Source organism: Musa acuminata, chromosome BXJ3-7 (genome assembly GCF_036884655.1).
Source record: "Musa acuminata AAA Group cultivar baxijiao chromosome BXJ3-7, Cavendish_Baxijiao_AAA, whole genome shotgun sequence".
Taxonomy (NCBI): domain Eukaryota; kingdom Viridiplantae; phylum Streptophyta; class Magnoliopsida; order Zingiberales; family Musaceae; genus Musa; species Musa acuminata.
In genome coordinates this window covers 10,384,733-10,406,066 of record NC_088355.1, presented here as the reverse complement: position 1 = coordinate 10,406,066, position 21,334 = coordinate 10,384,733, and the positions used below count along the sequence as shown (strand labels likewise).

Below are 21,334 nucleotides of genomic sequence, written 5' to 3'. Positions count from 1 at the left end.
CACATGCCACCAATTAATTCCCAGTCTCGTACCCATTTCAATTCACAGCAACAAATATTCTATAAAATATTATATTTCCCCTCATGCAATTGTATTCTGATTGATCCATTCATGACTTGAATCCCTCGATGAGGTATTAACTATTAATTAAACACCCTTCGTCATACTTTTATCATTGTTAATGATGAAGTCCTCGTCAACAGGTGATTTGGCCAATGATGATGTCGTGTCACATTTGTTTATGGTGTGAAACTATAGATTTGGTCAACGCTTGGAACTTGAAATGGTTGCCAATGTATGTATTGTCCGGTATATGCGCAGATATAACGATGGTTAGTGCATTCTATGATGTTATGATGCGTGTAACCATAGCCTTATTTCGAATTGATAGAGATAGATATTAGCTCAACTTTCATAGTAAAGAATGCCGATTTGTTTTTTAGGTATTGATTAGTTTAGCTGATAAATACCTAACAAAAATCATAATATTATCCGATATATTTTTAGATTCATATTATTAAAAACTAATGCATATTATTAACGGCGTGTTTGGAAATATATTTGAAATATAGAGTCCGATGCATATTTTAAATGTGAATTAATGTTTAATAAATTATTTTTAAATCATATTTGAATTGAATGTTGTATCGAAAATCCCCAAATGCTACTGCTATATCAAAATAATATTAATATATATATATTTTTAATTTTAAAAGTATCTTATGATTTTATCTAAAATTATAATGTTATCAAAATTATATAGTAATGAATCAATTTTTTTTATTTTTTTAAAAGATTATTATATATATTTATATGATTATATTTTTATTTATTATATATTTGGACAGTATGAAAGTTTTTATTAGATTGCATTTATTTATTTTATTTATTTATTTATTTATTTAACTTATTAATTTTAAAAATAGATATTGATTTTTTGAATAAACATTAAAAATATTAGAAGGATAAATTTATCATAAAATATTCGATATATCTTTAAAATATAATTTTACCAAACATTACTGACATCCATACATATTTAAAATATAATTTTCATCAGTTGTTTATCAAATACCTAAAACATTCCATAATTGTACGTCTCTTTGTCTTACTATATATCAGCAGCCTAAGATGTGTTGCAAACGTTGCATGTGGAAATCGGTTTGGGCCTGTAACTTGAAATGGTTGGGTTCGACCTGAATCCACTTGCTCAATCCAATCAACTTTACGGCTAAATTGGTCAAGCCAAAAAGAATCAAACATTCTCTGCCTCGTTGACTCCCCTTGTTGGGACAGCAAATGACACACAAGCGAGCCAAAGAATTTGCAGTAGATCATGTGATTCATATTGTGGCGATCACTGCCACAACAAATCACCGAGATCTTCTTCAGTTATGTAATTTCCACATACTCATCATGTACCAGACTTGAACTTAATCTGTCTTGTCACACAAGGGATGATGGCATTTTTCATGCAGGAAAAGAGAAGAAAACTTCTGAATCATTGTCAATGCCCCAATAATGCAAACAATTAACCAAGTTGCATCTACACTCAATAAATATGACAATGATTTAATACAACCTTTCTCATCCTAGCCTCAAATTATTGTGACTTCCCTGTCTAAAACAACTGCCACTTTATTGAAGTTAGAGTTCTGAGGCACCCAAGTATGAGACCCACGGCAGAAAGCTACAAGTTTGGCAGTGTTCCGAATCCTGTGGACTAGGATCGGAGAAGAAGAGCACATAAAAATCAGCAAGTTTGGCCAGGCTTCCTAGCTTGTGGCCTGAAAGAAAGAAGGGTGATCAATCCAGGTTACTTCCAACTGGGATGAGATGAGATGCCAAGGGATATCAAATGGCAGAATGGTATGTGTTCCTGTCTTTCTTGCCTCACCCACGTGAAGTGAGCCACCATGATTCCTCAAGAGCTGCTGTCTGCCACCAATTCTCTCCCTCCACATCCCCAAAGATATCGAAATATTGGGAGTATTCAATTCCAATTACTGTTGTGGTGCCATGCCAATCCACCTGGCATTCTCATTTGGGCCGATACACAGCACATCACACTCCCATCTCTTTCCAAGGAAGAATTGAGGGCTTAACAGGAGATACACACATCCACAAAATAGGGACCATGCTTGGCTGCTGTGACATTAGGTTGCACTGCGAACACGTATCTTAGAGAACTGAAGCTGTTTCTTTGACAGGAAAGCTTAGCGCTGCAGCCTTGTCCACATATCTCGGAGCCATGTTTCTTAAATCTTGACAATATGAAGTCTCCCGGGTTGCAGAGATCAAAGGAGCAAACTGCAGGTATCAGCTCATTCTTGGGTATCTCAAGAAATTGTGTCAACTGAAACTACGATGAATGTTACCGAAGGACTGACTTCGTAGGATACAAGAAGTCTGCAGAAGACCGTTCATAGCTTCCTGCTGATGATGGAAAGCTGGACAAATGCTTCGATAAGGTTAGACAACAAAGATCGTGGCCTTTTTAACATCTTCAGTGTTTTCCTTTCCTGCAATGTCTTCTCTTCGAAGCCGATGAGCTGAGATGACACTTATTCTCCGTGTGCTTCTTCTTTCCTACTTCCTAAGGCATCATCTGGTCTTCTTCATCTTCTTATGTCCTTTCATCCTGCAGGCTAGCTGAATCACTGCAGATTAAAAGCAAACATGCTTGAGGAACAACATTAAACTGTAAGTGGAGAGTTCTTTAAATTAAACAGAACTACAGAACAAGAAGATAAAAGAAATGTGAACAAAGAGAGCCACAAATGAATCTACATGTTAAATCGCTGGAGTTTATTTTGTCTCATTTTTACCATTTATGAGACAACTGTTTGCAATAATCTAGCAGAGGCCACATTCAATATAATTCAAAAATACACATTTATATTGTATTGCTATGCAAATGAAGAATCATTTTTGTTGATGCCTAAAATGTTGCTCCTCCCAGGATAAGCATTTCTCCTGCAAATAGCCTAAACCCATCCTTGCCTAGAATAGTATCTAAGATACCATCCACAACCTCGGCCTGGAGAATTAAGACAGTGGAGGCATCACCCTTGGCTATCTTTAGACAGTAAATTTCTCGACAACAATTGGGAAGGAGCCAAAAATTTATGGCCTTACATTCAAAGAACTAGAAAAACAACATGAATTGCCTCTACCTCTGCTTCTGTCTCTGCAGGTTCCAATCGCACCTGCCAAGAGGCATGGATTTTGGTCCTTGCCCTTTCTTATGTGATGTCTTATGGAGGGAAGAAACACTCGGAGAGATGTGCTTTGTGTATCAATAATTTGATCACATTGTTGTCATCTCCATTTCAAGCAGAAAGATATGGAGAAGAAAGGAACCATACTGATGCGCCGCTACGAGATTGGAAGATTGCTTGGGCAGGGCAGCTTTGCAAAGGTATACCATGCTAGGAGGTTGGCTTCAGGCCAGAATGTCGCCATTAAGGTCATCAACAAGGAGAAGGTGACGCGCGTGGGAATGATTGAACAGATAAAAAGGGAGATCTCAATTATGCGCCTCGTTCGCCATACAAATATCGTGCAGCTTTATGAGGTCATGGCCAGCAAGAGCAAGATCTACTTTGTGATGGAGTATGTCAAAGGTGGTGAGCTCTTCAACAAGGTTGCAAAAGGAAGCCTCAAAGAGGATGCTGCAAGGAAATATTTTCAGCAACTGATTGGGGCAGTTGATTTCTGTCACAGCCGCGGTGTCTACCACCGCGATCTCAAGCCCGAGAACCTCCTCATCGATGAGAATGGAAACCTTAAGGTGTCGGACTTCGGACTGAGTGCCCTCAAAGAGTCACAGAGGCAAGATGGTCTACTCCACACGCTATGTGGTACACCAGCCTATGTTGCTCCCGAGATCATCAACAAAAAGGGTTATGACGGCGCGAAGGCAGATATATGGTCCTGCGGAGTAATCCTCTATGTTCTATTGGCAGGCTACCTACCATTCCATGACTCAAACCTAATTGAAATGTACAGAAAAATAACAAAAGGGGAGTTTAGGTTCCCTCATCGGTTCCCTTCCGATGTCCGAAAGCTCCTCACCAGACTCCTTGACCCCAATCCCTACACTCGAATCACAATTGAGATGTTGGTAGAGAATCCATGGTTTCGAAAAGGATTCAAGCCGGCGGTGGCACCAACCCCATCAGAAAGTTTGAGCAACCTGAAAGATGTGATTTCAGCTTTCAGCATTGAGATCAACAATGATGATCGCACTCAGAAAGCAGAAATGTCTGAGCCCATGAAACCTACCAGCCTAAATGCATTTGACATCATCGCTCTGTCCCCAGGATTTGATCTTTCAGGGCTCTTTGAGACGGGAAATAGAGAAAAGCAGGAGGCCAGATTTACAACCCAGAAGCCAGCTTCGGCAATAGTGTCAAAGCTTGAAGAGATTGCTGAAATGGAGCATTTCAAGGTAAAGAAGAAGGACGGATTGGTCAAGTTAGAGGGAAGAAAAGACGGAAGGAAAGGGCAACTTGCAATTGATGCAGAGATTTTTGAGGTCACACCTGCATTTTATGTTGTTGAGGTAAAGAAATCATCCGGTGACACAATGGAGTACCAGAAATTCTGCAACCAAGATCTTAAACCTTATCTCAAGGACATTGTATGGGCTTGGCAAGGAACAGATCAGCACCAGCTACCACCTCTGCCACCAGCACCTCAGCCAAACTTAATGTCTGGCCCTGTCTCCTGAGACATGAATCCAACTTTATCTTTTTTTTTCTTGGTTCTGATTTTGCAGCTCTTAAGAACAAGATCTGCTCTCGTAAGCATCACATTCTGGTATCCTGGTTAATTTCCATGTGAATTTCCACTGAAACAACAGCATCATAGAGACTCTCTTTATGACTCCAGAGACGTGCGGTGCATCATCCAAGGATCTATTGTATAGCAAGCACAGTTAAGCCACTCATCTGTGCTCTACATACTTTCTCCTTTATATATGTATGGCAAGTACAGATAAATCTTCCATTTGTGCTCTATATAATTTTTTGCTTTCAGATGTATCATAGATGATACATTCACAGTGCTAAATGCTATAAACTTCTTTTTATAATACCAGCTACTATTTCATTTGCATGGTCTTCCTACATTTGCTTCCGGTTTACTAAAATTATGTTGAAAGAGTTCCAACAAGGCCAGAGGAATAAGTGCTGCTGAGATGGTATGATCTTGTGATGGCAGGGGCTAATTGATGTAATACTTGATGTTGCTGAAGGCCACCAAACATGGCAATGGAAGAAGACTCCCTAATTAGAATTTAGAAAATTGCAAGAGTTTACATACAGAAAAAGAAAAAAACACAAAATGACAATAAATGTTCTTTGGCTGCATTAATCCAATTCAAGCAACAAGGCAAAAGAGTCAATGGACATCAGTGAATGATTTTGAATTAAACATCAAAACAAATTATATCTATGGCAGTTGCCAAGATTTTTCTTTTTTTGACAGATCAAACAAGGAGGTATCTCAGAAAGTACTTGTGCAGAATCCATTGTCTTGAAGGTATTTAATACCTTTTTCTGAAGATTCAAAAAGATGGAGGAGCAGAAGAAGCAAATCTTCTGAGCCTCACTGATATTCCTGCTCTATACTTGGTGTTTGAAATTGATTCACCAAATTCTACATCTCATGGATGGCTGGCCAGGAAGGGTACAAAGCAGATCAATGAGAGGTAAGTTAACTTCTTCCCCCAAAATGAGTACTTTAAAAGGCTGCATTGCCACAATAATCCATCTAAGTACAATAATCTTGCCATATCCAGACAGCCTTAAGGCCTAAAAGATAGTGCACTGTTCCATCATTGGCTAATTTTCAAACTCAAAAGTAACTATAGGTCCAGCACCAAAAATAATGTGTCCTCAGTTTACACCACATCAACATCAACCATTTGAGAACTTCAGGAACACATTTCCATTGTTTCAATCATTCAATAGAACACCATTCACTACATTAGCATCTCGATCTAACAAAATAAAAACAAAAAAAGTAGCAACCACAAATCATTTGCCCACCATAAATTCATATGACACTATTGATCTCGCATAAGTTTAAACTGAATGCTTTCCACTCAATAATTTACAAGCTTTCTCCAATGGGCATTCTCCAACCAAGGCCCAAAAAGAAGGCCACTACCTTCATTCTCCAGATACTTTTGATGATAACGATGACACATTAGTGCTCATGCAATTCCAAAGGACCACTGGATATTTTGATCTCATTGATCATATGAACAAACCAAAAGCATAGATAACTAATAAAAAATCACTTCTCAAGGAAATCAGCATCCAGTTCATCCGTGTTATCCTTCCATATCATCCATGATCCATCTATCTATAACAACTAATTGAAACCTTATTTCTCATGAATACACATCAAAATAGAACACAGCCAAATCTGTCAAAAAAAATCTGTTACCATAACAATACTGAGTACAAGCACTACTTCCAATATTTTCTTCCACTGTCTTGTTTCAAACCAGAGAACAAGTTGGAATCATTCATAGAGAGATTAAAGATCAGGAGGAATTCAGGTGATTCTTTATGTTGGACATCAGTGTGCTGGTATGTATATTAGGTTCTAAAATAAACAATTTCCTAATGTTTAAAATCAAACTTCACTAAATAAGAATTTTAACCAAAATATATGGTTCAGTTTGGTCAAATTTATACACGTTTCAACAGCAACAGAAACCAAACAACCAAAACAACAATAATAATCATGTAAAACTTGACGAGATTTTTATTCCCTAGCCAAAGTCATGGATGATAATATCTAAATCAAGATTAAAGCTACAGAATATCTCAAGAAGTTGATGATAATGTATATTTTATATAGTCTTCTATGCAATGAATTTCCAGTTCAGTAAACTACAGAACCAATAACCGAATTATACGAAATCTGATAAAAGGACGAACAGGAGACTAAGATAGTCCAGCTGAACTGAATACTGCTCATCCATCTGTCAGATCAGCCACTGATCAAAGTTGACAATACAACACAACGATCAATACTCTTGACAACACACAAAATTTCAAAGTCTAACAAAGATCAGACACTTTACCTTTCTGTATGCTATCATCAGACACTTTGATCATTCTTTTTATTTCTCTAGCACAACATACCTTTTTGTTCATCAATATATATCGAAATCTACTTCAAACAAGAATGGAATCACCAAAAGAATAAGAGAGAAAGAACAGAAACATAAAACTGCAACTTGGATATAGATGCCTATATGATCAAATAAAGGTCCTTTCATACAATTCAGAACTCTTTTTTTTTTTTTTTGTTTGGAGAAAGCAATCCTTTCCATAAAGAAAAGGAAGACTGACGTAAACAGAAAAAAATAACAACTTTTTGCACCAGTTCAATGCAATATTTCATGCCTAACCTACTACGATAAGCAATTAGTATAGAAAAAATGAGCATAAATTTGTTATGAAGATTAATTTGCTTGTTAAACACCTAACTCGAGATGTGCAGGGTATGCGCAGCCAATTACCATCAAGAGAATAAAAAACAAATAATAGAAGAATGAAACTCGGCACCAACACCAAGTAACGACTAGGATTATATTCGATGATATCACATCGAATTCCGAGTGCGATAGGGCACCAAACCCCTAATTGTAGGCGTCCAAACGAGGAGGGGAGACCATCAGCGGAACATTGATATCGTGGAAAGCAAAAAATCGAACTTTGAGTACACCCTCCGCCTCAAGTCAACAAAAGTTGACCAAACAATTAGGGGGAAGGCATGAAAGAATCGTGTATTGTCACTATCGAACCTTTTTCCAGGAGAGTGTAATAACACAGTGTCATTCAAATTTCAAATAAAGATGAGACGATTGGAAAGTTACACGATAGTCCTAACCTAGTCCCGGAGATTCTACAATTCCTACCACGACAGCTGCGAAGACTTAGAACAATATCCTAGGCGAAGGGTAAGAAGTAATAAGAAAGAGGGAAACCCTAACCGGGGTTCAAGAATCCTGTGCATGGCCGGCGCAGTTCACCATCCCTTTGGCGGCCGAGGCGCCTCAGCCTACTCGATACCGGACTTCGCCTTCGTGATCACACCTCCAGATCGTGGCACTGCAGCAGGAGATGAAGAGGACAGAGAAGGCATTCTGCAGAGTGCGCCTTCGTGATTAACGTTGCTAATTTCCAGTTTCCCATTCTTGTACTTTAAAGAATATAGAAGACATTACTTCATATATTAATGTCCAAATCTCTCCTGATTCAAAAATAATTAAATAAAATATTATTTATACACAACGATCACTTAGATTTTTTATACCTTTTATTTTTTTTCGTATATTGTTTTGTATATCTCCTTTGACATGAACATTGATATTCTATACTTCATCATGTATAAGATTTATGACGTGATTGATATCGGGTGATTGATATGACATTACTTCTTAGATATTATGATCTCATTCATAATTGCGAGGAAGTATATGATTATTATTGACATTAAATCATAACATTAAGTACAATGATCTTAAATCTTATTATATGTGACCTCTGAAGTATGTTCTCAAAGAAAAAAAAATATTTTTCTAATGTATTTAACTCTTATGTCTTGAAAACTAATTTAAATTTTTGTGGGATTTTATTAGACTCATTCTTTGTTATGACTACGAATCCAACGATATCGAAAACGTTTTTACCTTAAGATATGGAGTATGATATCGATCGACTTTGAATCAATATTTCGATAAAATAATTATATTTTTATTTTAATATTTTTAATTTTTTTTAATATGATTTTGATGTATCTTACCTATTATAACACTTCTGCTTAGTCCCATATTGAAAGTGGACAAGATTAAGATTGACTTATAAAGGTCTGATGAGAAAAAAATTATTTATAAATAGAGTGTGGGTGATTGCAATATATTTGATTAGTCTCGTATCGAAAGTAGATAAGATTAAGAATAAGAATGAGTATATTATTATTAACTTTAACTTAAATATTTTAGTCAGTAGTTTAGACAAAATGAAGACTAATTTAGTCATTATTATTTAGTAAAATTAGATTTTAAAATTATTGAAATATTTTATGATAAAATTATCCATATAATATTTTAATATTTTTTTAAAAGTGAATGTACATTTTTATTTTAAATTAAATAAGTAAAATATAAAAAATAAAAATGTAATCTTATAAATAAAAATGATAAATATAATAACATAAAAATAATATTTTATTAAAAAAATGTATATATAAAAATATAAAATTTCTCATTAAGTCATTTTGACAATCTCATAATTTTAGATAATATCATAGAATATTTTAATATTTAAAAAATATTAGCATCACGTAAATACATGCTAATGCTATCTCAATGTAGCATTAGAGTATTTCTATTACAATATTTAGATCAAATATAACTTGAAAACAATTATCCAACATCAATTTACTACCTTTGAAACGTGCACATTCAAAATGTGTTTGAAACACACCCATAGCCCAGTCATCAACATCAGGGGGTGGCCCACTACTTCACATGGTCTTTGGAATAGCGAATAGCGCTTGGTGAAGAGGCGAGACGGCGGGCGAGGAAGCCATACGCCAACGGCGGCTCAGGCGAGAGGGGTCCACTTTGCTCGTCCGTCGCAGGTCTCACGAGTCAACCACCCTCACAATGGAAGCAGAGCTCACGAGTCAACCACCCTCATGAAGAGGACTACGACAAGAGGTAGGAAGAAGCTTGGAAGCGGGGATACCTCTTGTGCGGCCCAGCAAGCACCGCGAAGACGAGCGACTCCCAGCTCCCATATGACTGTTGATAGAGAGGAATCAGAAGTCGGCGATCGTCATCGAACGGCAAGTGTACAACACGATCCCCCTAATGAACTGCAAGCTAATTTATGGCAGCCCGGGAGGTTGGACCTTCACGTAACCCTGTCCTACTGTCGTGCTCAACGGCGAGAGATAGGAGCCGAAGATGACGCCGAAGCCGCAGTTGACGCCGGCGATGGTGGCGGAGGTGTTCCTGAGAAGCCAGACCGCTCAGATAGCGCGGCTCGATCTCACTCTGCTGCTCAGGATTTTAAGAAGCTGTAGAAGTCCCTCCCACCCTGCGTAATGCATGCATCATGCATGGGCATACACAGTGTCCCGCTGAATTAATTTACATGATGCAACTCGACGATGGTTCCAGCTAAATGAACAAAGTCGAATTTTAACCGATATAAAGTGACACTATATGAACAGTATATTTAGTCGAATGACCGTGTTTCTAAACTATGTTATTATGCATGTTTAGCAAATAAACTAAAGATGACTAATCTTCTTTCCAAATTCCATTGTTTATGAGACGACCGGTGATGATACACAAAAGTACAAGAAGCAAGGGAGAAGGGGAAAGCCATAGATCTAAGAATGGTAATCTTGAGCTCTCAGATACATCTGAATCTCTGTGGATTGCGTTAGTTGTGTGTTCTTGTCGCGGGAAGAGCATCCATGAGGAGAAGTTGGACGCGGCTGTAGAAACAGGAGACATCAACGTTAATCTTTCCTTGTGTGGATTGCGTCGAGGGGAGTTGACCAACAACCGCACAAGTTTGGGTCGAGTGGAAGGAGGGAGTCGTAGAGTCGGGGGAGTGGAAGCGGTGGGAAATTGCGCCAAGTCAATGCCTGGGTCAAAGTGGAGACAGTGCATGCGCGGGAGGTTCGTGTGCTAACATCTTTCCCAATCTTTCTAAGAAGTTATTGTGGAACTCTTCGTTGACCATATGATTGACTGCATGAGTATTTTTGCTACGCGTGTAACATCACGATTAAATAGGCATCATGAGAAGAAAAAGAACAGGAAATTGTATGAATTGTGTTCCCACTACTAATTTCAGAGTAACGTGTTTTATTCCCGACGTGATGGAATCCGCATGCTATTAGGTATCGTGTGTCTTCATTCAAGCGTCTCAAGGGACGGCTTAGGGGAATATGTGGGGCCCGAAGACGCCAATCATCCATAGATCCACACGAGTATCCGAGAGTAATCGATCGAAACACGGATCTTGAAGTGGGACGAACGAAGGTGACACTCGGGAATGGATGTGTGGACTCTCGTATCTAAAAGCCAAATGGTTGATCCATGGTCAATCTAGTTAAAATATTTAACCTACTCCTCTTTCCCCACCCACGCCATGAATCCCATCATCCACTGTCTTATTTAACTAAGTTTCCCACATAAGACTAATCGTGAGAGACATCCCAAGGAACGCAAACCATAGGACGCTGGTAGTGTCGGAGTGGAATGGAGCTCTTCACCTTTTTCTTCGTGCACGGTCTTCTCCTCTTGCTTTCGCGGCGCGCCGCTTGCGCCTGCGGCCCGTCGGACCGCGAGCTCATCGCCCTCGCGTTCCGCTCTGTCTCGGGATTCCAACTTCCCCCTCCCCCTCCCGCGGCCGACGACCCCGGCTGCTTCCTCAGGCTCCCCTCGCGCAACCTCAGCGGTACCGTGTCATGGATGTACCTGCGAAACGTCTCCGCCCTCCGGGCCCTCGACCTTTCCGGGAACGCCCTCCACGGCTCCGTTCCCGGCGGCTTCTGGTCCGCCCCGGCCCTTCTCGATGTAAACCTTGCTGCCAACCGCCTCGGCGGTGCTCTCCGGTTCGAAATCCCAGCCGGCGGTCCCTTGCTGCCTCTCAGATCACTCAACCTTTCTGGCAATCGGTTCACCAGCGCCGCCGGTCTCGCTGCCTTGTCCCGCTTGGAGATCCTCGACCTCTCGCACAACGGTCTCGGCCTCGTGCCTCTTGGTTTGGATAAGCTCCGAATGCTTAGGCACTTGGACATGTCTTATAACTCTATGCGAGGAGTGTTCTCCGAGGGGTTTCCCTCGTTCGGCGCCAGACTCAACTTCCTAAACGTATCGTACAATAATTTCACTGGCGTCGTGCAGTCGGAGGTGGTGAAGAAATTTGGTAAGTCTGCCTTCCTTAAAGCCGGATCACTTCGTTTCGGATCTACTGCACACGTCGCCCGCTCGTCTTCTCCAACTACTCTGGCTTCACACAAGAAGGACACCAAGCTAAAGAGACGACGAAGAGTGATACGATTGGGAGTCATAGCAGGAGTGGCGTCTGTTGTGGTTTTGGCTGCGTTTTGCTGCGTCTTATGTATAGTACTGAAGAATAGGAAAAGGCGGAAGGATGAGGGGAAGTGGGAGGAGAAGGAAGCAGTGGCGGCGCCTCCGCAGGAAGTGAGGTGGGTGGTGGAGGCGAAGTGGTCTGCGCCGGTGGTGCTGTTCGAAAAGCCGTTGATGGAGACGACATTCGGGGACTTGGTGAAGGCAACGTCGGGGTTCGGGAAGGAGTCTCAGCTGGCGGAGGGCGGTCGGAGCGGCCCCGCGTACAGAGCGGTGCTTGCCGGCGACATGCACGTGGTGATCCGTGTGGTGGAGGCCGCCCGGGAGGCGGAGGAGGGAGATGCCGTCGCCTCCTTCCACGAGCTCGCCCGCCTCCGCCACCCGAACCTCCTTCCCCTCCTCGGTTACTGCATTCCGGGTATTATTCTCTCTCTATATTTATATCTCCATCTGAGTCAACGGTTAACATTTCTTCTTAATGGAAATCGATCTCTCTGCTTGTATATGTATGTATATATATGTCCAAAGGAGACAACTACTAACTTTTCTTGCGATGGAATTCGATCGTGTTATTAGGAGAGGAGAAGCTAGCTTTGTACGAGTACATGGATAGGGGAGATCTCCACCGCTGGCTCCACGAGCTCCCGGCGGGGCAACCCAACGTGGAGGACTGGACCAGCGACACGTGGGACCAGCAGGGCGGCGAGGAGAGGCGCGAGGCAGCAAAGTCCGCCGTGGCGGAGGTCGGAGACTGGCCGACGAGACATCGCATCGCCCTCGGCATTGCGCGGGCCCTTGCGTTTCTCCACCAGGGGTGGGTGGGCACCACTCGCGGCGTAATCCACGGGCACCTCGTCCCGGCCAACGTCCTCCTCGGTAACGACCTGGAGCCGCGGGTGGCTGATTTCGGCGGAGCCGCTGCAGGGAACGCGGGCACGGCGGAGGGCGACGTGTACGACTTCGGGATATTGGTGATGGAGCTGATGACGGGGATGGAAGGGTGGTCGGAGGAGGCGGTGAGTTGGGCGAGGGGACTGGTCCGGACCGGCCGTGCGGCGGAGGCAGTGGATCCTCGGCTACGGGTTGCCGGCCCGGAAGAGGAGAAAGAGGTCGTCGAGTGTCTCCGCGTCGGCTATCTCTGCACCGCGCCATCTCCGGACAAGCGCCCCACCATGCAGCAGGTTGTCGGGCTCCTCAAAGACATACGTCCATCCTCCTCCTCCTCCCCAGGCGGCGGCGCCACCACCTCGTCGGCGATATCTTCCTCGTAAGCTTAAAAGTTACTCTTTTAGAACTATAATTTCTCTGCGTGTTTAGTTGAGCTCTCTCCATCACTTTCACTGTCTCTATATTAATTTTTTGTTTTGCGTTGCCCGGAAAAGGAGGAAACAGAGATGAGTGGGAAAGGAGGAAAGCTGAAGGTGGGAGCCACGGTTGTCGGACAGCGCACACCAGTGGTTTTGGTTGGGTTCAGTAGAGATGTGCAAGAAAGAAGGCATGACAATAAAGAAGAGGAAGAGGAAGAAGAAAGAGGAAGTAAACATTAGCATTAAAAAGTCCAAGTGGCGGTGGTGGGTTGCGTGGAATGGGAGAAGGTAGATATCGATGGGGAGGGTTTGTTGGTTTGTGATGCGTTCCTTCGTGGGAGGCGGCATCTACTCTTGTTTCTTTCTTCTTTGTTCATTTCCCTTCTCTTCCCTGTGTTTCTTATTCTCAATCAGTGTTCCAAAGACTTGTGGTTTGACTACTTTGGTCTGCGAATATGCCTTCATCCACAGGTTTCTGCATGGTTGAAGTCCTTCCCACATCATAATTTCAGTCAGAAAGAAAATTTTAACGAAATCTAATAGAAGAAACAAGATTTTTCGACAGTCCATTCAGCTGCATCTAACACGATCTTGCATCATATGACGAGGAGGCGTGTTATGATTGGCTCTCGTCTGTCGATGACAATATGGTACCTCGGCTCATGTGTTAGGACAGATGCCTACAGTTCACTGCATGATTTGAGCAGTCGACGGCAACTTCCCGCCTGGTATCTTGCTGTGCGTACATGAGACTCGCCCATTGTTGAGTTGCGACTCTTTCAGATACACAAACAGGGCTCATTCTACCTGGAGGATGGAAAGAGTGGAGGAGGGAGATCAGGCGGTGACTGCGATGTGGATATCATCATAATGGCGAAGACAGACCGCTCACTGCTGCCATGGATCCCAACCCAAAGGAAGAGGAGTTCTCTCACGAGTTCTTCAACTTGTTTCCTGTTCCTCTCGCCTGAATTGATGACGACTGACAGGTCAAGCACGTAAGAGATCAGGTCACGGGTTGCTTGCCGTCTTGAGCAACTTGCGAAAGCATGCAAGAGATTTCCTTGGTGTGTTCCTGCATTAGGTCTCTGTCTTTATCTGCTTGTTTTAAGAATCATGGTCTACGTTGGCTTGGCTTCTGAGTACATTCCATGGAGATGGCTGCTTGCTTCTCTGTTCCAACCTAAACATTCTTTGGCCAAGATGGGGATGGAGAAACTTTTCTTGCTTGGCCACTTGACGTTGTGACCGGAGGAGGTTGACCTGGATCTGCCAAGCTGGATTGGGACCAGCCAATGGCCAACCTCATCTGTCGATGAGGAAGAAGAAGGACCAGCCCGGACTCGACAGGATGAAGAAATAATGTGGATCAATCAATAGTTTGGTGTCAGTACGGTCTGCAAGTTTTGTCTTCATCTCTGTTTCATGTCAGCCTCTGCTAGAGGTTGGGATGTTAGGTATCTCGATGAACTGCTCTTCTATTTACTTTTGGTATCAATAATAAAACTCAAATCCACTTTAATAATGAATCATGTAATGTTCGATAATTGATAAAATTAATGAAGGATATTATAGACATTTACATTATTATTTTTAATTTAATTTAATGATAATCATAATTAGTTGTTGTTAATTCAGTTTATTGGACGGAAGTTAATGATGATGCTAAATAGAGATAATAATAGTTATGGATATATTTACAAAATCTAATTTTTTGGGGGTATATATACAAATGTGCAATATCAAAATTTGAAGGGCAAATACGATATTTTGAAACTCTCGAAGGATAGATATGTAAAGCTACTTTTAGTTTTAATCTAATTATATTGACGAGAAACGCCAATATAATCTAATTATATTGGGTCGGACCAAATGTCCAACCCAATTCCAAGACATGACCCCAATTGGGCCCAAGAAAGTATGCAATCGTACTTTCGACCCAGACCTGCGTTCCGGACCGTCTCCTTGTAGCCGAACCCCTCGCCTCTCTGCTACTCATTCAAACTCCAACCAAACAAATGCCTGTCTCGCTGCTATCTTCGTCTCCCACGCTCGCCCCCAACTTCGCCTCCGACCTCTCCAAATCTGTCTCTCATCCGCCTCCGAGCCATCTTGGATCCATGGATTATTCTTCTCGAGATCCCTCTCTTCTTCCTCCTCTGCCACCATCAATCCCGTCCCGACGAAGAAGAGGAGGCCGATGCCGCGAAGACTGCCCCTCCGCCGCCGTGGCAGCGACGGGCGGAGGCCTGAGCCCAGGACGCCGGCCCATGTGATTGATAGATGGTGGGCGGTAAAGTTCTCATGCTTTGATTTAAGTTGATGATACATGTCTACATGAGTTATAATATCCCCAGTAGCTTGAATCAGCATAAATGTTAACAGTCTTTCAGATTGCAGATCTGATTTGTCTTCTCTTGTTGTCATTTTATGGTATTGGGCATCCTATGCCAGCCAAGCCTTTAAACAGTTGCCATCCTGCAGATGGGACCTGCCCTTCTTCCCATGTCAATACAATCACTCCCTCAAGCTGCCGATCATTACAACAAGTTGCGATCTCCAGTACTGGAGATTCAGATTCATGTGCATTTCAATTATGCTGGCAGATGTAGTTTGCCGGAGTTTTATTACGTTTGTATGCAAGCCTATTCAAATAGAAAGCACACGCCGTGCCTTCTTTCAGGACTTTATACTCGATACCAAAGCAGGATTGATCAGCACAAGTTGCTGCTCGGATCTGAGGAGCGAACGACCATGGCGAAATTAGAGATTGATGTCTGTATCCTTTATTTACCTTCCTTCCTCATTGAAATCTTCGCCTTTCTGCTGATTCCTTGAAATTGATGATGTAAATTAACACTTTGTGTTCACTTGAAGCAGAGAATTCGTTGCCGAGCAAGCTTTGGGTTCCGCTACCAGGAAACCTACGTACTCAGTGAGTGCCTCGAGGTTGTGAAGTCGAGTCTCTAAATGCTTTAGGATTTGTTTCAGAAACAAGTGAAATGAACCCAACCACACTTTGGCTTCCTTGGAAACAACACCAAATTGAACTTGCCGCATCTACTGATCCCGAGAACACAAGGAAATCGCTAGCGTTCAAATCTCGCTTAGCATCAGCTTCAGAAAATTTTCGTCCTTTGCACATCCTCTGCCGTCTAGACTCCAAATGCAGCGTACCACTCTGTCCCCTGTTTTCGATTCTCAATGGAAATAAATTCGACTCTTTATATGCTTTAATATTTGTCTTAGAAACAAGCGAAACGCACCGAGTAACATCATGAACTCCTTGGGAACAACGACAATTTGAACTTGCTGCCTGTACTTTATATCCCAAGGACATTAGAATATTACAAACAATCAAATCTCTTCTGCATAGCTCATTCCCTTCCATGGTTTTTCTTTTTCTTTTTTTTCCACTCGTCTCGTCCTTGTTCTCATGTGATCTAACTTATATACTTATCTTTGTTTGCTACAGCCAATTCGCTGCGCAAAACCCAGTTTTTAGATCTCATTTGATGTAGGGAAGTTATCTCTTACTCCTGAGGAAGGGAATGGAGGGAGAATATCGAAGAGATCAGAGCATATCTCTACTGATCATCGTAGTCGTCGCCGTCCTGTCTCTCGTCTCCCTTACCCTCGCCTTCAGCTATTACTGCTACATTAGCAACAAAGTTGCCAAGCACCTCGAGTCCCTCAGCAGTGAGTCATCCGTTCCCTTTTCTTCCTTTTCTTTCCTCCAATGTGGTTATTTTTCCCAAAGACTGCATTTTTCTACTGTTCAGAATCGCCGAAGGAGGAGAGGGAAAAGGCGGCGCCTTTGAGCGGCAGTCGCAGCGGCGAAGAAGCGCCGGTGGTTGTGAGTGAGAGAGGTGTGCAGGTGTTCACATACAAGCAGCTCCACTCCGCCACCGCGGGGTTCGGGAAGGGAAATGTGGTGAGCCATGGAAGCTCTGGGGCCGTGTACAGGGGAGTGCTCGCCGACGGGCGCGAGGTTGCCGTGAAGATCATGGGCCGGCCCGGGATGCCGGGGGAGGAGGAGTTCAAGTTGGAGGTCTCTCGCTGCTATTATCTCTTTCTGAGTCTTTTATTCTACTTGTCTGTAGCTTCACGGATTATGGTCTCTGATCGGGTAAAGAATGGGTTTTGCATTGGTAGGTGGAGTTGCTGACGCACCTTCGTTCCCCATATCTGCTGATGCTGATAGGGCACTGCTCGGATGGCGGCCACCGCATTTTGGTGTATGAGTTCATGGCTAACGGTGGCCTTCAGGAACATCTGTATCCTCGAGGAGGTAAGCACACGATAAATTTCGCCAAAAGATTGAGACATATGATTGGTCAGAATTTACGAAACAACGCCATTATTTGATAGGGTTCATACTAGTTTATTAGATGCCCGATTAAGATCGTTAACAGTAGATATATTTTTATTTTTCAAGCATTCCGGTACAACAGCAAACTGTAAGCACAAGTTGGCATTTGGCCCCATAAGGACTGTTCATCACTGCAGGAGAACGTAGGCTTCCATAAATTAGTTTATATAGGGGTAATTGATTCAAGGTGCTAACGGATTCTAATAATTGACATTACATTTTGCAAAGAATTCTTCCATGGTTCGATAATCAACACCCGTTTTAATGAGCTGGATTTGCTGAAGGAAATTTATATGTTTTATGTGAATGGTGCCCGTTGAGATGATTAATATTGTGTATCCATGAGTATGTATGTACATGACAAGTTATCTGTTTTATGAATATTATTTTCGAGGTTCCTGTGAGAGTCAAATGTTAAAAAGAAGAAAGCAAGTCTATTAATAGCTTGCTGAGAAATTTCATAGAATTTGGTAGTGGACAATAATGTGATAAAAACCATGATCGATAAATCTCCTTTCTGCAACCTTTCTTCCTTTGCATATGTTTATTTCTCTTTTCATGGTTGCAAAAGTTCGTATCCGAGTTATAAAGAATTTGTGTAGATGAACGACAAACACAGATGTCTTTAATATGTCCCATTTATAGATTTATCTAGATAAGTCCCTAATCGAGTAGTTTTTACAAGCACCTGCTAAGGGCTAACTTTTATTACAGCAATATTTCAGTGAAGTGTGCTTCAAATATTCACTCTTGTTGCGAGCTTATTTTTTCGTCTCATCCTAGTCTCAGACAATCTAGTTAGGCAGTTTGTTGGTACCATTTTTTTCTGTGGTGGAATCGTTAAGGTGTGTGGTTTTCAAACTAATTTACATGGTTGTGCTTTCAGACAAACAACCAGTTTTTTGCTTAAAAATGCAAATGACAGTAAATCGAGGATGATCTATGCCAATACACACCCAAGCAACCAAAAGAGTGAATTAAGATGTTCATCTAGGTCTTGTTTTTAGCAGGCCTTATAATGAGAACTTTGTGTACTTTGGAGGCAAAAATACTGGTAGTAAATAGTATGAAGAGAATATGCAATAGTAATGAATAGAAAAGAACATGCAGAATATGCAATACTAATTGATATTGATCTCCACTAGCCATTTGAACTATAAATTTTCACAATCATAAAATATATAAAATTCTGATGTAGCTCTTTGTAGCTTAAAAACGAATCTTAAATATTTACACTGGCCAATTGCTAACCTAATAGGTAATTTAGTAACCATATTGCTAAACATGCATAAGAAAAGGTATAGTACATGGTAAAACAAATGAAGAACTAAATTGCCCACCTTCCCTTGTTAGTTTCTCAATTTAGAGTACAAGCTGCAAGTCATGTTTTGTTGAAGGCCTTTAGGATCTTACCAATAATGACTCAGACATCAACTTTTGTCCGACAGGAGTTCAAGTCTATGGAGATGGGTAGTGCTGTATTTGTGTAACTAAAGGCACATTGCAAGAACTGAAATATTTGTTCTCTATATTATACACAGACTATCCGTTGGAACATTTCATGGCTCATTCATACAAATTCTTCTGATTTTACTAGAATTGCTATAAAACCACGTGCTGAAAAGAAAATTCAAAAGATCAGGTCATGCAAGTATGATCATGGGCTGTTAAGTGCTGTGCCAGTTGCATTTATGCTTGGTAAACTGGTCACACAATTTACAACATATTGTTATAGCCAATGCTTACAGATTTAATCTATTTTAAATAGATTATATGCTTGCCAGGTGGATGTGTGCCCTCTGTTTCAATGTTTTATTCTTTAAAATTTATGGAAGATATTGTTGTCATTAGGACTACTTGACATAATAATCACCATAAAGATTATGCTTGATATTTTGGTTTCCTTTCATATATATATATATATGTTTATCTGGCCTAAGGAAACTTGTACATGTATCATAAATTTTCATATCATAAACTTGTATATGTGGATTGATGCAAGTATTTTCTTGTTGGGTTTATTGCAAGAATTTGGCACTACAGGTTATTGTGGTGGAACTTCGAAATTGGACTGGCAAACTCGACTCAGGATAGCCCTTGAAGCTGCGAAAGGTTTGGAGTACCTTCATGAGCATGTCACTCCGCCTGTCATTCATAGAGACTTCAAAACCAGAAATATTCTTCTGGACCAAAAATTCCATGCCAAAGTTTCATATTTTGGCTTGGCAAAGCTTGGATCTGAGATAGCTGGAGGCCATGTTTCCAAACGCGTTTTAGGCACACAGGGATACGTTGCCTCAGAGTACGAACCAATCCCTGATATTTTCAGATCAATATATTAGGACTATTTTGCATGTCTCTAAAAAAATCTCATCCTAATCTACTACTAAAGCCTTGGTTTTGCCATGGGTCTCAAGTCAATGTCGCACTCTAACATGGACCTCCTATAATTTTACAGGTATGCTTTAACTGGGAATTTGACTACCAAATCAGATGTATACAGTTATGGAGTTGTTCTATTGGAGCTGCTAACCGGTCGAGTTCCAGTGGATATGACTAGGCCTCCCGGGGAAGGTGTTCTTGTATCGTGGGTCAGTCCTCTCTCCATCCAGTTATTAATGATCAACATCTTAGAACAACATTTCATTTCAAATAAGTGTTTTATCAAAACCTGACTATATCTGTGATCTGAAAGCACAGAGCTTCTCTCCATGGTTCAGTTCTCACTTAAAACTGTATTCTTTCTGTCACTACTTTTGTATTGTCAGAAACTGAATTTAAACTTCCTTATTTCTCTGCTTGCGGATTTTTTGGTTGTAAATTACCTCATAGTTAGTGATGTTGGTGACCCAGTGCTTCAAATCTTTCTTGTTCTGCAGCAGTTACTAAACTATACATAAGTTTATAGAATTTGCCCTTCTGCTTCATCTGAGTGTTGTCATCACTTTCAAGATTTCTTCCTGAATTCTAATAATTCTTTCATCTTTTCCATTGGCTTGACAGGCTCTGCCTTTGCTCAGTGACAGAGAAAATATTGTTCAGATCATGGATCCTGCGTTGGAAGGCCAGTATTCTGTGAAGGATGCTGTTCAGGTTGCTGCCATTGCAGCCATGTGCGTGCAGGCAGAAGCTGATTACAGGCCTTTAATGGCTGATGTGGTCCACTCACTCCTTCCTCTCGTGAGGAAGAGATCATCTGCCAAACACTTCTGAGTATTTGTGAGCCAATTCCTTTAGTGGAATCCTAAGCCAAATCTTTGTCATGTCTTGCTTCTAGTTTAAGTTAGAACCCTCCTCGGCATCCAAGTCTTTGTTTAACCTCAAACCTGAGTTGCTGAGCAATTGAGATCCATTTAGCTGTACGCAAGTATTTGTTTAACCTCAAACCTGAGTTGATGAGCAATTGAGATCCATTTAGCTGTACGTTAGGGGCATTGCCAGCACCTGTGGAAATGGCTAAGAAAAGTTCTCCCGTTTGGCTCCTTTAAATAAATATAAACTTGGAATTGA

At 41.4% G+C, this 21,334-nt stretch overlaps 3 protein-coding genes across 10 annotated transcripts; all 3 read left to right on the top strand.

Moving 5' to 3' along the window:
• Positions 1-1,886: 1,886 nt before the first annotated feature.
• LOC103991615 (CBL-interacting protein kinase 5-like) lies at positions 1,887-5,121 on the top strand. Of its 4 annotated transcripts, XM_065159574.1 has the most exons (4): positions 1,887-2,316; positions 2,398-2,471; positions 2,648-2,703; positions 3,197-5,121. In XM_065159574.1, exon 4 carries the CDS (start codon positions 3,347-3,349, stop codon positions 4,733-4,735), a length of 1,389 nt encoding a protein of 462 aa, XP_065015646.1. In that variant the 5' UTR covers positions 1,887-2,316; positions 2,398-2,471; positions 2,648-2,703; positions 3,197-3,346; the 3' UTR covers positions 4,736-5,121. The 4 variants fall into 4 exon arrangements, with proteins under 4 accessions (XP_065015646.1, XP_065015650.1, XP_065015647.1 ...); XM_065159578.1 differs by lacking the exon at positions 2,648-2,703; XM_065159575.1 differs by having other exon boundaries at positions 2,648-5,121.
• A 6,123-nt stretch (positions 5,122-11,244) lies between these two features.
• Positions 11,245-13,892, top strand: LOC103991614 (calmodulin-binding receptor kinase CaMRLK). The gene is made up of 3 exons (XM_009411116.3): positions 11,245-12,563; positions 12,722-13,412; positions 13,528-13,892. The coding sequence occupies exons 1-3, from the start codon at positions 11,312-11,314 to the stop codon at positions 13,541-13,543; spliced, it is 1,959 nt and encodes a 652-aa protein (XP_009409391.2). The 5' UTR covers positions 11,245-11,311; the 3' UTR covers positions 13,544-13,892.
• A 1,568-nt stretch (positions 13,893-15,460) lies between these two features.
• Positions 15,461-21,247, top strand: LOC103991877 (probable serine/threonine-protein kinase PBL7). Of its 5 annotated transcripts, none has more exons than XM_009411416.3 (9): positions 15,461-15,745; positions 15,937-16,227; positions 16,333-16,387; positions 16,928-17,151; positions 17,235-17,503; positions 17,608-17,743; positions 19,868-20,126; positions 20,283-20,415; positions 20,828-21,247. In XM_009411416.3, the coding sequence occupies exons 4-9, from the start codon at positions 17,004-17,006 to the stop codon at positions 21,035-21,037; spliced, it is 1,155 nt and encodes a 384-aa protein (XP_009409691.2). In that variant the 5' UTR covers positions 15,461-15,745; positions 15,937-16,227; positions 16,333-16,387; positions 16,928-17,003; the 3' UTR covers positions 21,038-21,247. The 5 variants fall into 5 exon arrangements, with proteins under 5 accessions (XP_009409691.2, XP_018684573.2, XP_065017037.1 ...); XM_018829028.2 differs by having other exon boundaries at positions 19,853-20,126; XM_065160965.1 differs by having other exon boundaries at positions 16,333-16,401; positions 19,853-20,126.
• The last annotated feature ends 87 nt before the right edge of the window (positions 21,248-21,334 follow it).

Excerpts from the sequence above, each read along its gene's own strand:
- LOC103991615 (XM_065159578.1), top strand. The coding sequence starts at position 3,347 with ATGGAGAAGAAAGGAACCATACTGATGCGCCGCTACGAGATTGGAAGA.
- LOC103991614 (XM_009411116.3), top strand. The coding sequence starts at position 11,312 with ATGGAGCTCTTCACCTTTTTCTTCGTGCACGGTCTTCTCCTCTTGCTT. Across the intron at positions 12,564-12,721 it reads CCTCGGTTACTGCATTCCGG|GAGAGGAGAAGCTAGCTTTG; the intron begins GTATTATTCTCT and ends TCGTGTTATTAG.
- LOC103991877 (XM_018829028.2), top strand. The coding sequence starts at position 17,004 with ATGGAGGGAGAATATCGAAGAGATCAGAGCATATCTCTACTGATCATC. Across the intron at positions 17,152-17,234 it reads GCACCTCGAGTCCCTCAGCA|AATCGCCGAAGGAGGAGAGG; the intron begins GTGAGTCATCCG and ends TCTACTGTTCAG. Across the intron at positions 17,744-19,852 it reads ACATCTGTATCCTCGAGGAG|AATTTGGCACTACAGGTTAT; the intron begins GTAAGCACACGA and ends GTTTATTGCAAG.